We start from the raw sequence: 13,735 nt of genomic DNA, 5'->3' as shown, positions 1-13,735 counted from the left end.
GGTGCGAACTGTCTACAGAGAGCTTTCGCAAATAGCCTGGTTGGGGACCGGTATGATGACGAGTTCAGTGAACCATAAGTTGTCAATATTGGCAACCTGGAAAACTCACTACTACTTTTGGGTTAATTTTAGGCGTGATTTTGTAGATGTGCTTGTATAGGATCAAGTCAGTGTCTTTCCTATTATAGTTTTGGATGGACTTGTGTGTCATTCCAGGGGTGCCCAATGTGGATCTGAGTACTGGATTTGCCACTTTGGACTGTAGTCAAGTAGATCGGGTAAGTACTACCCAAGTTGGCGGGGTGAGATTTCTCGCAGGAGAGTCACCGACTGGTTATTAAGAGCATTTCAAAACTAGAGTGAGGTCATATGTTTAGACTTTGGTCGAGTTCTGCATTTTATCACAGTTATGTGTATTTGAAGTTGCTCGGTGGTCAAAGCCATATGGTTGTGCATGTTGGCGAATGTTGTCACGATGCTATGAAGTTCAGGGGCCATATTCTTGGCTGATTACTTTTGGGCTTAGCACTTTCAGTTTAGTGCGACATGGTGCCTGTCAAGGTGGTTCACTGGGACGGTGGATGTTCTGCCTTCTAGCAAGCCAGTCAGCATGAAATCTTGGACACTGATAAATTTATAATGAGTTTCCAGATTTCACATGTAACCTTGAGTGAACCAAGATGGCAGCTTAAGTTTCACTGCGCAGCAAATTTCTGCTATATGCAAGCCTTTCGCAGTTTCCGCTGGTATGTGTTCAAATACACTTGGTACACCCCAGCAGCAGTCACTCAATGAACACCTGCCTTCTCTTCTGTGGCTTCCTAGTTCATGTAAGCAATTCCTTGGCTGATGTCTGATTACAACTACTTTCTTAATTATGATTTGGCACCCCTATCTTAACCCTGCTGACATACAGTGAATTGAATGGGCTTTCATGGACAAAAAGAAAGTCAAATCTGTAATGTGTGATGAGTAGTAAAATTTGCTCCCAACAATTCTTGCTGCTTTTAAGTAGTGGGGGGGAAACTCCCCGGTTTCGGTGGCAGTAGAGTTACTGCATATGCTTACCTTTGGTAGCCTTTACAGTAACTCTAGGTGGAAGAGGTAACTGGCACCATCTATGTAGCGGGCGAACCCGAAAATCCGTTTCCCTTGCTTGGCCTCGTAGATCGTCGCGCGCACGCGCGCCGATCCAGGTGGCCGAGCCCTTCGCCCCGTCCAACTCCTCTCCCCACGCCCTCCCTCGCAACCCTTCGCAACTCTCTCACCTTCGACTGTCTACGCGCCCGCGCCGCCGTGCCGTCCCCGCCGACCCGGCGCCAGCTTAGTTCCTATCTGTTATTACCGGGAAGCGTGCGCTGTGTGTGTTTGACGGCATGGTCAGTTTCGTCAGTTTCGTGGCCCTCGGTAACTGTGCTAGCGCTCCGCGATGTTTCGCCCGTTCCAGGACTGCACTCACCGCACGTGCATTGTGCAATGGTGCAAGAATACCTCGAGGACGAGCCATGCAAGGTTCTTCCGGGTGCCAAAAGACAGCAGGTGAGTGGGCAGTTGGCTTCCCGGCTTTCATTTGTGCTAATTAGTGTGCTCAGTCATACATAGCCATTCTGGAGTGAGGCAACAGTTAATTGCAAATATGGCTGATTTGAGAAGAACAAATATGTTGCAGTAACACCGTTATACCAACAAGCAGCGAACACAAACCACTTGAGACATACTGTATAGTTTCACCTTTGCGTCCCTCATATAAACACGTGCTTGGGTGTGTGCTTTGTATTTGTCTCCTGCTGAAAATTAGCTATTGTTTAAAAATGCATTTCTGAGCCTCAAGGTAGGTATATCACAACTTGTACTGCGCCGAGATGATGAAACGAGTTTTTATGCATGATCCGACTGCGCCCTTTATCACGGAATTTATGCTTTTCACTTAAATTTCTTCAGGATGGAAGCGTTTCTCAAGTACTCTGGGAGGCAGGACCTCATGGGTTTGCCCAGGCGGAAGGTCAGCAACTACAGAATCTGTTCAGCGCACTTCACAGATGGAGACTTCTTGGACCCGGCGGGACGCAGGCTTGTTTGGTCAGCCGTGCCAACCGTGAAAGTGCCATTTGAGCTGTTCAAGTCAAAAGGTAGGTCCAGGTTTAAACTTTTTTAGCTAGACTACGTGGGCCTTATCTTACACTCCACATTAAATAGCACAGCTTTCTTGCACCCTTTCTTTTCATCAACTGGAAAAAAGTTTAGAACGACAGAAAGCTGAGCTAGTTGGTAAGGATTCATTATGCAAGAAAAGGTGAGGCATGCAGACAGGACACAAGAAGAGAAGAGAAGGTCCTTCTGGACTATGCAGAGGTGGGCACATTGTTGCAGCACATTACATAGCATAAAGATTTGTTAAGTACTTTAGCAAACAGTTGTAATTCACGAAACAACCCAGTGTGGGTCCTAAATTCAGAGCTCGTCGTACACGCAAACATTGTGATGCATGACATAGTAAAATAAAATATATAAAGTATTTGAAAAGACAGAAATGAAAATGGCGATCCCAATACGAGCACTAGCCATCGCATTGCGTCCTCCCTTTTCGTTTCTGTCTTTTCAAACACTTTTTACCTGTTGCCACACCTCAGCAAGTCGGAATGTCAGCACAGTGCAGATGCATCTAATGCAGTCAATCTGTGTTCCTACTGTGGCAAACATAGAGCACATTTTGCACTTGCCACTGCTAATTGCCTGTGTTTGCTGTTGCTTATGCAATAACTGCTGTGTGAAAATGTGACTCGATAGCTGAGCTTCTATATAACTTCACCCAGATGACGCTGCCAGCACTGCAGGAGTGGGCACCTGAGCCAGGACCGTCTGGACTATGCAGAGGTGGGCACATTGTTGCAGCACATTACATTGCGTAAAGATTTGTTAAGTACTACTTTAACAAACAGTTGTAATCCACGAAACAAGTTTCATGGAATACAACTGATCAAACATCATCATTTCATCAAACATGATGATTACAATCATCATGTTTGATGAAAATGTCTCTGCGACAAAACTTGCAGTATGATATTAAAAATGATATTGTCATTGGCTTTTCAGACGATGGCTCTGAAAGGACATCGAGTGTGGCAAACCAAGTCTTTGTAGTCCTCCCCTCTGGAATTTCTAAACCATGGGTGCAGCCTTTGGCGTTTGCAGTGGCATGAACCAAACTGTATGCTCCTTACATCAGGAGGCTGCTATTTGCCTTAATTGAACAGCTAAGCTCAATTCAGCTGTTTGTTGAGGCTGTGGTGTGCGATCATGGGAGAAGTAATGTTACACTTTCAGAGCAGTTAAACATAACTCCAGATGAACCATTCTTCGAAGTGGGTGGTCACAAAGTTTATTTTCTGTTTGACACTCCACACCTTATGAAGTGCACCAGAAATAATCTGCATGCCCCTCACAAACTTGCCGTTGGCACAGACGCTATTGAATGAAAACACATTGTGGAGTTATATAACAGCTCTGATCCAATTGGAATGAAATTGGCTAGGAAACTGACAGATGATCATATATATACAAGAGGCCTTTCAACAGTATGAAGGTCAAGTTTGGCACCGAGATACTGAGCGAGTCAGGGTCGGTGGCATTGACTGTCATGATTGCTCTGGGGAAAATGGATGGGACTGCCAAGTCTACAGCAGAGTTTATTGATAAAATTGACAAGTTATTCGATTGTCTCAACAGCAAAAGCATTGCTGCCAGGCCTGGCAAGATGGACTGTGTCATCAGTGCTGACTATGGTCATGTGAGTTTTTTGCAGGAGGCATTCGAATGGATCAAATGCTGGAGATTTGACATCCCCAGACAGCCCCACACAATTTGTGGCTGGCTTGTCACCGTTCAGGCTGTCCTCTTGATGTGGAAAGACCTCTGCCAAAATTTTGACTTCACTTTTCTCCTGACACGCCATTTGCAGCAGGACTCTCTTGAGAATCTTTTTGGTGCTGTGAGAAGGAATCTTGGCTGTAATGAACATCCTAATGTGTTTCAGTTCATTGCTGCTCTGAAACACATTTCTTTTGGGAAACTAGGCAAGCTGTCGTCTCGTGGGAACTGTGAAATCGGAGACACCTATTTAATGGCCAAAGTAATGGATGGTGGCGCTGCTGCACCACCACTCATTGCTGAAGCGCGGAGGTGCCAAGTTCCTGCGACACATCAGGTGGTGACCTTCTAGATGCCAAAGAGCAAAATGCACTGTACTGTTTTGCGGCTCACCTTGTGCAGAAATTTCTTTAAAAAGTCCTGCGGAGTGTGTTTGCAGCCGTTTTTTAAGACACGAGGAGGAGGCACTAGTAGTTTCCCATCAGTTTATGGCCATGCTTCAGGCTCATGTTAAGCCAGGGGGACTCTTTGCTGGCCTGACACAGCCTTCCGAACGTCTCTTTGGGGCAGTTAAGAACATAGGGAAGGATTTTCTAGAAAGCATTCATGTTGTAGCTCATGTACCTCGTGTTGTACATGTGTTAGAGGAAAAACTGTGCGACAGCCTTTCCCAGGCACTGTGTTGCTCCACAAGCTGTCGTACTGACTTCCTCCAACTGTTTTGTCGGGCGAGGCTGCTGCTTCATATAAGGCACATAAATCGAGTTCTGCGTAAACAGCGGTAAAAAAGGTCGTCATCAAAAAGAAAATTGCAAAAACTGCAAAATTAAATGTTCATAATATATGTGTTCTCCTGAAACATTTTCTGTGCCTACAGGATAAAGGGAGAGAGCGTAAACTTTAATTTCAAATCAGCAAGATTTGAGTCCGGCGTCTTTTAGTGGGTCTGGGCACCTGCCGCGGACGTGGTTCCGAGACCTTGTCCCGAAGCGGCTTCCTCGGCTCGCTGGACGGCCCAGAGTTGTGCTGTCAGGTCAGAGCTGAGCAGTGCAGTCATCCAGCGTGACTGGAGGCTGGCGGTGGAAGAGACGGAGGGGTCGGCACTGCCCGACTTGTTTGTTAGGTCCCGACACTCCCATAGCATGTGATTTAGTGTGGCAACCTTGCCACGCGATGTGCATCTGTTTGTAGTGTACATGTCTGGATACATGGCGTGCATGAGTCTGGGGTTTCTGTAAGAGTCTGTTTGTAATTGTCTGTAGTGTACTGCTTGCGTCCTGTCTAACATAGCGTGAGGGAATGGGTATATGCGTCTTTGTAATTGGTAGTGTGTCGTGATGTCGTGAAAAGTGATCATACGATCCTCCCATGCCCAGACGTTTGCAGTACCCCGCGGAGGCTCTTCCTCCGATGCTGCTCGGTGAGTCAGGCCTCGAGCAACGCCATGAGCCGCTTCGTTAGGGGTGCTCATTCCAGTGTGTGCCGGGATCCACAGCAAATGCCTTCGGGTATCAACGTCGGCCTCTCCCTGGTGTATGGGATGTCGCTGGAGTATCTGATACGCCTCTTGCGAGATGCGCCCATTTGCAAAATTGCGAATTGCCGTTTGCGAGTCACAGATCACGTATGTAGCTTTGGTTTGTGTGAGGGCCAGTGCTATGGCCGCTTCCTCTGCCGCTTCGGCATGTGCCGTGTTCACGGTGACGCTCGTGAGGTGGTTGCCTCGGTGGCTAGTAACTGCTGCCACGAAACTCTTCCTGTCTCGATAGGATAAAGGGAACAATTTCTCATTATTATGTCATTGATGTTCTCATTTGATGTCCCTTATTTGGTCAGCAGCCTCAATCATAATGCACAGTCATGGGCTTTGGCTGAAATTGCAGCTGATTCTTTCATATTTTTCATCTGTCGTTCTTCCACCATTTTCATACGTTCCTTATATTCAAAGTTGTACTAATTTGGTTGTTATCGCAACATGTCTTATCTGTTGTAGACTATGAAATATGCAGAACATAAAATCAGAATTTCTGGTTTCCCTTTGCTGTTAGCTGTGGTAATTATTGCTGTAGAAGATGCGTCAGTGATGGCGTGAGAATTTTTTTTCCGCATTTAAATGGCCATGTTGTACTATGACATTTTCATGCCACTTTCTGTGTCCTCAAAGGAACTGTATGTGGCAATTGCACTTGTTTGCCTAGCCCATGGCATTGCTCTAGAACATCCTAGCTATTCAATACTGCAGTGGCTAGCATGAGCATTTGTTCTGCGTTTGATGTGTTACCTTCACGTGAAATCATGTAGCTCATAATTGTGCAGTAATGTTGTTGCCTTGAGGTTCTTTAACATGCATCTGTATTCACACAGAAGCAAATAAATTAATAAATGCTATTAAACATGAAGTACACAAGCATTCTTGCATGACGTGCCCAGTGAAACGCGTCCGCCGAGGCTGGGATTTAACCAGCAACCTTGCGCTCAGCACCGCAATGCCAGAGCCACTCGGCTACCACGATGAGTTGATGTAGAAGCATCTCATTTTACATTCGGCTTACATTGCATTGTGCCAGGAGCAGCTGAACACCTTCGCGTTTGAGCCACTGCAGTTGGTTCCTTCTAGAAAATCTTTTTCTATGTTGCGAGTGTTCTGCACATTTCACAATTTGGTCTGTGTGGATGTGGCTTGGCACAGAAAGACAGAGGCCAGTAGACAAAGATTGGCGGTAAAGGCTTATTGGTAATTCATCTTGGAAAGAGTTAAATGGAGTGAAAGACCCCTAGGACATAAGACGGTGCGTGTACACGAGCACGGCTTTATGCATGTGTATGTTCCATGAGTCCCCAGACGTCGTCGTGCCTTGACTGTGCTGCACTTTGCTCTTATCAGTAGACAAAGCTCACAAATAGATGCTCCTCCTTGTTAAAAAATTAAATAATGGGGTTTCGCATCCCAAAAGCACCACCTGATTTTGAGGCATGCCGTAGTGCCGGATCAATTTTGACCACCAAGGAATCTTTAACATGCTCCTGATGCATGGGACATGGGTGTTTTCTCATTTCACCCCCATCGAAATGTGGCCGCCATGGCCGGCATTTGATCCCGCGACCTCTTGCTTTGCAGCCCAACAACATGGCCACTAAGCAGCCACGACGGGTTATTTCTCCTCATTGTTATCTGCTATTCGGCTCGTGTTTTTCTGTGCCAAGTCTCATTCTGCAACTTCAGAATCTCGTCCAGCTTTACCATTCCATTGCCAGTCATTTTTCTGTGTGTCATCATTCTATAAGCATACTAACAGCCGAAAAATTACTGTTCATGTTTATGTATTATCTAAGTACTTGCTGATGGGAAAAACTGCGTTAACAACCTTCATGTGTAGGCATGATACGCTTTTTTTTCTTGAAAGCATGAGCATTTCAAGTGTCCTGTATGAAGATTTTTGCAGTTTGTGTTTATTGCAGAAAGGAGTGCCCAAATACAAGGCATGACTTAGTGCCGTCAGTGACCTAATTTTACTGCTAAGCGTTGCACTTGTGGTGAAATTTGTGTTGCCTTATTTCACCGGCCCTTTGATAGATGAATAGGCTTTTCTGCCAAGGTTTTCTATGTGCTCCTACAAAAGCTGACTACCTTCTGCTACCCCTTACCATAGTTACTCAAGTAGTGGCCAAGTGCAAAATAATGAGTATTTACGTTTTTCGTACAATGTTATTTTTGTTCTGCCATGTCTGCTTTTTCATTTTGTTCTGTAGTAATTAACATGTTGCACATTTCATATACTTTTGTGCAGCTATATAAGTAATTAATTTAGTGTTTTTTTTTGTATGACTGTAAATAAAAAAACTTTGCTTTTCGTTGTATTTTTTAGGTATCTCAATGCATGCCATTGTTTTTAAAATTTGCCATTGCCAGTGAATTTTCGCTTCCTTTAGTTGTCATGACTATGTCATACACATCTTGCAGTTTTGTGCAATATGTCTACATTTCGGTCTTGAGGCTGTTATATAAAGGTCCTGCTTTGTTTATATGTGTGTGCACATTCAACAGCCTTCGCGTTTTTTAGCGCTTTTTTGTTACTTCACTGTCTGAACTTTTGTGTTTAGTACTCTTGTATATATGTCATGCATCTTTCACTTTTGTTCATTTTTTGAGCGTGTATCACACCACGTTATAAGAAAAATCTTTTGCCAATAAATCGAGACCAAAGATCTGTTGTGTTGGAAGTGGAATTTCTTTTATGTCCCGGCACATGCTGGTATAAGTATGGCCAAGACTGCGTGCCTGCCAACGCATAGCCCACGGCGCACCACGCGCCAGCTCGCAAGCAATGCCAATGCGCTGCGTAGCGCGTGCATTGCTTGCGAGCTGGCGCGTGGTGCACCGTAGCAAGCGCGTGATAAAAAAGAAAACGCGCTCTTACAGGTAAAAATTAAAAAAAAAGAAGTAAGCGGGGCGCGTGGCCTGGGAGAAAAGGGGAAAGAGAGCGGAGCGGTTCGGCATAAATTAAAAAAAAAGAACGCTTTGGAGAGGAGGCGTCGCGCGGCTGTTGTTCCTGTTGCTACGACGACGTAAACAATCGTGTGCGCCGCCATTTTGCTTCTGCGTCGGCCGGCGTTTAGGGCCGTAATGCCCGAACCACTGGCGCGCGTCGGAAAGCTACGGCACGCGCCGAAGCGTCAAAAGCGTCGGTTGGGAACACGGCGAAGCGTAAAAAGGGGACCTTGACGCTAGCGTCGAAGGAGCGTCTGCTCGAAAACAGCTAATGGCAGCCATGCGGAGATTCACTCCCCCCCCCCTCCCCTACTTTTAGCATGGATAATTCATTCTCTTGAACCATTTCGGCGTGCTGCTGTTTCCGGTGCTCTTTCTCTTCCCCTACTTTCATTCCCTACCCCCTGTGCAGCGCGGTTGAGGTGTCCTCTGCTGAGAGACAGTTACTGCGCTGCACTTTACCCCAACCTTTCCTTCCCATCATCAAGAATCTCTTTCTCTCTTGAACCATTTTATGTTGAGGAAAATTTGATAGGAGTTATTATCCAGTGGCTGCCAATGGCCTATACCAATTAAAACACACTAGGTCGGACACATGTTAAAGGGGTGCTGACATGATAGTTTTGACTATTTGTTTGTTGTGGTAAATAAAAGTCCTAGACCTTTACTCCTTAGAAATAATAGTGACAAGCCTCAGAGCATTGTCAGTAATTTAGTATACATAAAAGCCTTTATGCATGCCAGTTTCTGCATCGTTTCCCAGGAGGATAATGTGTTGCGACGTCGCAACACAGTGTGTGGTCATGTGGGAGCAGGACATGGCAACCTTTCGACACTCACTTTGGGGCTCGCTCAGTCGTCCACAATGCTGCAACTCATTGTGAGGGCTGATGTAGCAGCATGGCAGACGACCGAGTGAGCCGGAGCAAGGGTCAAAATGTCGCAATGTCCTGCTCCTACACGACCACATACTGTGTCATGACGTCACAACAGTGTCCTCATGCCAAGCAAAACCAAAACTTGCTGTAGAAAACCTATCACACTAAATTATTTACAGCACTCGAAGGCTTGTCATTATTTTCTTGGGTTTAAAGCTCTAGGACCTTCATTTAACACAAGTAAGTGAGAGTCGAAACTATCATGAGAGTACCCGCTTCAAGGAAAATGAAAGCAAGAAAATGACAATAAAAAACAATAGCAAGAATACAGAGCACTATCATTCCACGAAGACCTAGCATTAATCATTAAAATAATATTACGTAGCTGAATATGTAGGCAATGTGATGCAAAATCAAAAACAGTTCGCTGCTTTGGAACATGGGGTCATACATTTTTGCATTGCTTTATAAGTTAAGCTGCAAGAAGTCTCACTCACGCTCAACGTAATGGGTAGTATATATCACTGAAGTAATTGCAGCAAGCCTGTAAATCTGGCAACCATGGGTATTTTTAATTACCAGCATTCAAATTGCCTCGTCGCAGGAGCACCGCCGGTGCACTGCCCAGCTACAAGACGAGGCAGCTATGACATCAATTGCATAATGCATGGCATGCTGGCATACCTTTTACCTTCGAGATATGTGAAAATGTCTCACAGCTGCCCACAGTATGCACTGCGCTCGTGAACGTGAATTATCGAGCAGGCACGGCAGTTTGGGTCATGTACTGAATCTGGGTTCTGAATTGCTTTCAGTGAGCTGCACTGACAGTGCTTCTTCTAGTTGTGGAAAACACGCTGCTTTCTGCGAGCTGTTTGTGATGCACCTATTACGACATCATACGCAAAATCTTGCACTGGTACTTCTGTATTGCTATGACATCACTTCATGCATTATTTAAGCGTTGCAATATTTTGGTGTGGTGAGCCTCAAAGTGTGTTTAGATTTTGTCGAAACTTCAGCATCATTCTCTGTAATGGCATGATACCATGGTGCTCAGCAACTTGTGGGGGCTCGCATCTTGAGAGGTGTCCCATTAAGGGTTCTAGGCGTGGTCCCTAGGCATTCCCTGTCCAAACACAGATGGCCTTGTTGAAGAGCATCCACTTCTGCTTTGGGAGGTAGGCAAGAGCTGCCACTGGGTACAATACATAGTATAAGGCACTCCCTGCCTGGTGCTCTTTCATTATGGAACTTCAATGCAAGGAAAGGTGCATTTCTTATTCTTAACCCGAGGGCGTCTCGACCTAATGGGCACGTTGGGATGCCACATGGGAAATTGCCACCATGGGTGCAGCCCAGACTTTATCGCTTCTCATCATTTACAAATCACGTCTTATCTCTCTCTAGGTTGAAAACAACCGTCCCACTGACTGCGGTGGGCTGAGGTCAGTGGCTGCAGGATGCACTGCAGTCATGCAAGGGGACAGTGCTTCACCACGCAACCAAAGAGTTGATGTCAAGTCCACATGGCGAAAGATCTCATCCAAATCGACACAGGCCGATATATGGACTCTGCAGTCCTTCTGCTGCTCGCAGTTTGAAGACGCAGAAGACTGCCATGATGCCTCGATGCCAAGCAAAGGTGCATGCTCATGCATTTGAATATCACCGACAACTTGTGTAACCTCCCTAGGCCCAGCAGTGAAACATTTGTCCACTATATTAGACAACAGAAAGATGGGTGCCACAGCTATAGAAACAGCACAGATGCCGTGGAATAAAAATTTCCTGGCTAGCACAGGAACCTGTGACATCTGTATATCAGGATCGAAGCACGCTTGTTTTCTGCCAAACCAGGAGCTTTCCAAATGGCGAAATTTAGTGCAAGCTCATTTTGCGACACTCATCGCAGAAGTGAATTTACAAGTACTAAAGAATGTGACAAAGTGTTCTTATGTATTTCTTAGTGTTTGTGATGATAGAAAGATTGTCTTTTTATGTAGTTTGTGTATTTTGTGATGTCCAATATATTGGCATTGGATCTCAACCACAACAAAACTTTTACAAAGACACATGCTCTCTCGTTCCATTTCAGTAGAAGGCTGAGATGGAAGCTGAGATGGTCGTTTGCGTTTTCAGAAATAATAACTCTGTATGGATGTGCTTTTTTTGTTGTAGGAAATGGGCCCTGCCTCAGCGACACGACAGCTGACAGGATTTTGGAGAGGATCGAACAAGGCACTTCAGACTTGGACATTTCAAACAGTGATGAAGACTCCATAGGAGACATCTTCACTCCCTCAGTGCCACTTGAGGACTCAAGCTCTGAAGACAAAGAGTCATCAGATGAGGATACCCATTTGGATTCTGAGAAAACCCAGATGCCATACAGGTGAGAGAAAAAAATGACAGGTGAAAATGTGTACTCGTACTTTTGGAGTGAATAGTTTAAACATTTTCTACGTGGTGCTATTTTATTTCAGGCCCAATACCTCTTCAATAGGATTATTTCAGCCATTCGTGGATAGCCAAAACGGCAGAGAGTGGTCTCCATATGACTATTTCAAAGAGTATGTTCCGGATGAGCTGTTCTGCACGATGGCGGCGGCTATGAATACATGTCACATTGTTCAGACTGGAAAGAGCCTGAAGACATCAGGTGAAGAACTGAAAATTTTTTTTGGCATTTCGATCACCATGTCATGCCTCGGATACCCACAAATTAGAATGTACTGGCAGAAAAGAACAAGGGTACCTATCATAGCAGACAAAATGCGGAAAAATCGGTATTTTCAGCTACGATTGAGACTAAAGGTTGTGAATGAGCTTGACATGCACCAAGAAAAAAAGGAAAAGGACAAACTCTGGAGAATTCGGCCTTTTGTATCAAAAATATGGAATGGGTGCCTTCAGCTTCCTCGAGAAGAGTGTTTGATTATCAACGAGCAAGTAATCCCATTCAGCGGCAGGACGCAGCTCAAACAGTTAATCCCTCGCACAACAAATCCTGAAGGCCTGAGAAATTTCGTCCTTGCAACACCAGATGGCCTGATCTTAGACTTTGAAATATATGTGGGAAAAAAGTCCACCTTGTTTCAGGGGAGTTCGGGCATTACCGAGTCAGCCGTGTTGAGACTATCAAACTCTCTCACATCAGGAACAAAGCTTTTTTTCGATAGGTATTTCACCTCCAGTCCATTGCTTGACAAGCTGGCAGAGAAGGGAATTTTTGGCACTGGGCTCTTAATGGACAATCGTGTTCCAAAATGCGTGAAGTTCTCCAGCGAAAGTGCACTCAAAGCGAAGGGGAAGGGAACGTCAGAAATGATGGTCCGAGATGATGGGAAACAAATCTTAGTCCGCTGGTATGATAACAAAGCTGTCACCTTGATGTCCTCCATCCATGGCAAGCAGGCTGAAGACAGCTGCCTCAAGTCATACTTCAAGGAGAAAAAACATGTAGGTGTGGCCATGCCAAACATAGTACAGCTGTACAATTCAAACATGAGACGTGTAGATATGGCTTGCCGCATGATCAGCCGTTACCGAATGAAGGCCAGGGTGAAGAAGTGGACCATCAGGTGCTTTTTCCACCTCATTGACATGGCCTTGAGTAACTCGTGGTTACTTTACAGAAGAGACATGTGCAGCCAACAGAAACGAGCAAAGGATATACTTAAATTCCGCTTATCTGTGGGAGAGGCTCTTATGACCAAAGCAGAGGAGGCGACCGCCAAGAGCGACAGTGACACAGATGGGCAACCAGCCACAAAGCAGGCTTCCGTGCCTCCTCTTCAAGCCACATTGAAGGGCATAGACCACTTGCCACGATTGGCTGACGTGCCAAATGCTTCACGCTGCAGAATGAAAGGCTGCAACATGAAAACAAAGTTTTTCTGTGTGAAGTGCAAACTGTTCTACTGCATCACGAAGGAGCGGCGGTGCTTTGAAAAGGTGCACTCCTTGCCGACAATTCATCCCTCATCATCATAAACTCTCAAGTTTGCCATTTATTTGTGTTGTGTGTGTGTGTGCGTGTGTGTGTATATATATATATATATATATATATATATATATATATATATATATATATATACACGTAAAGTAAAATAAATTTCGTTTATGCAGCCTGGCAATTTTTTTTACGCAGCCCACATCATAGAGACCTCCATTTTCACATAGGCGATAAAGACCGCATTAAGGCACTAAGTCCAATGTATTGGACATTGCCATGCTCACTGTTAAACTTTCTAAACACGACAAAAATTGTATTTATAATGTTCCACCAACTGACATAGCATAGTCTGCAAGTATGGAAAAATTTGCGGCACAAAATGGCCTCCGGGCCTCATGGGGGAACTAATGAGGAATGCTATATTAGACTGGATCGGTAAATTACACTTGATTACCTGAAACATGCCTACCAGGTGTGCAGGCTCAGTAAGCCATAAAGAATAGAAAAATGACATAGGCTTGTAGTTCCTGCACTAGCTCCTCA

At 45.0% G+C, this 13,735-nt stretch overlaps 1 protein-coding gene across 6 annotated transcripts in view; it reads left to right on the top strand.

Moving 5' to 3' along the window:
• Positions 1 to 13,288, top strand: part of LOC139050889 (piggyBac transposable element-derived protein 3-like) — an 80,308-nt gene extending 67,020 nt beyond the window's left edge. For 5 of the 6 annotated variants that reach the window (XM_070527702.1, XM_070527706.1, XM_070527705.1 and 2 more), the window contains exons 5-7: positions 10,645 to 10,879; positions 11,416 to 11,629; positions 11,721 to 13,288. In XM_070527702.1, the coding sequence (XP_070383803.1) occupies positions 10,645 to 10,879; positions 11,416 to 11,629; positions 11,721 to 13,230 (1,959 nt within the window). In that variant the 3' untranslated portion in view covers positions 13,231 to 13,288. Of the gene's footprint in view, positions 1 to 216; positions 279 to 10,644; positions 10,880 to 11,415; positions 11,630 to 11,720 lie in introns of all 6 variants that reach the window. The other variant, XM_070527701.1, reaches the window with a different exon arrangement.
• The last annotated feature ends 447 nt before the right edge of the window (positions 13,289 to 13,735 follow it).

Source organism: Dermacentor albipictus, chromosome 10 (genome assembly GCF_038994185.2).
Source record: "Dermacentor albipictus isolate Rhodes 1998 colony chromosome 10, USDA_Dalb.pri_finalv2, whole genome shotgun sequence".
Taxonomy (NCBI): Eukaryota; Metazoa; Arthropoda; class Arachnida; order Ixodida; family Ixodidae; genus Dermacentor; species Dermacentor albipictus.
Note: the sequence above shows the minus strand (reverse complement) of the source record. Positions and strands in the feature narration are given on the sequence as shown.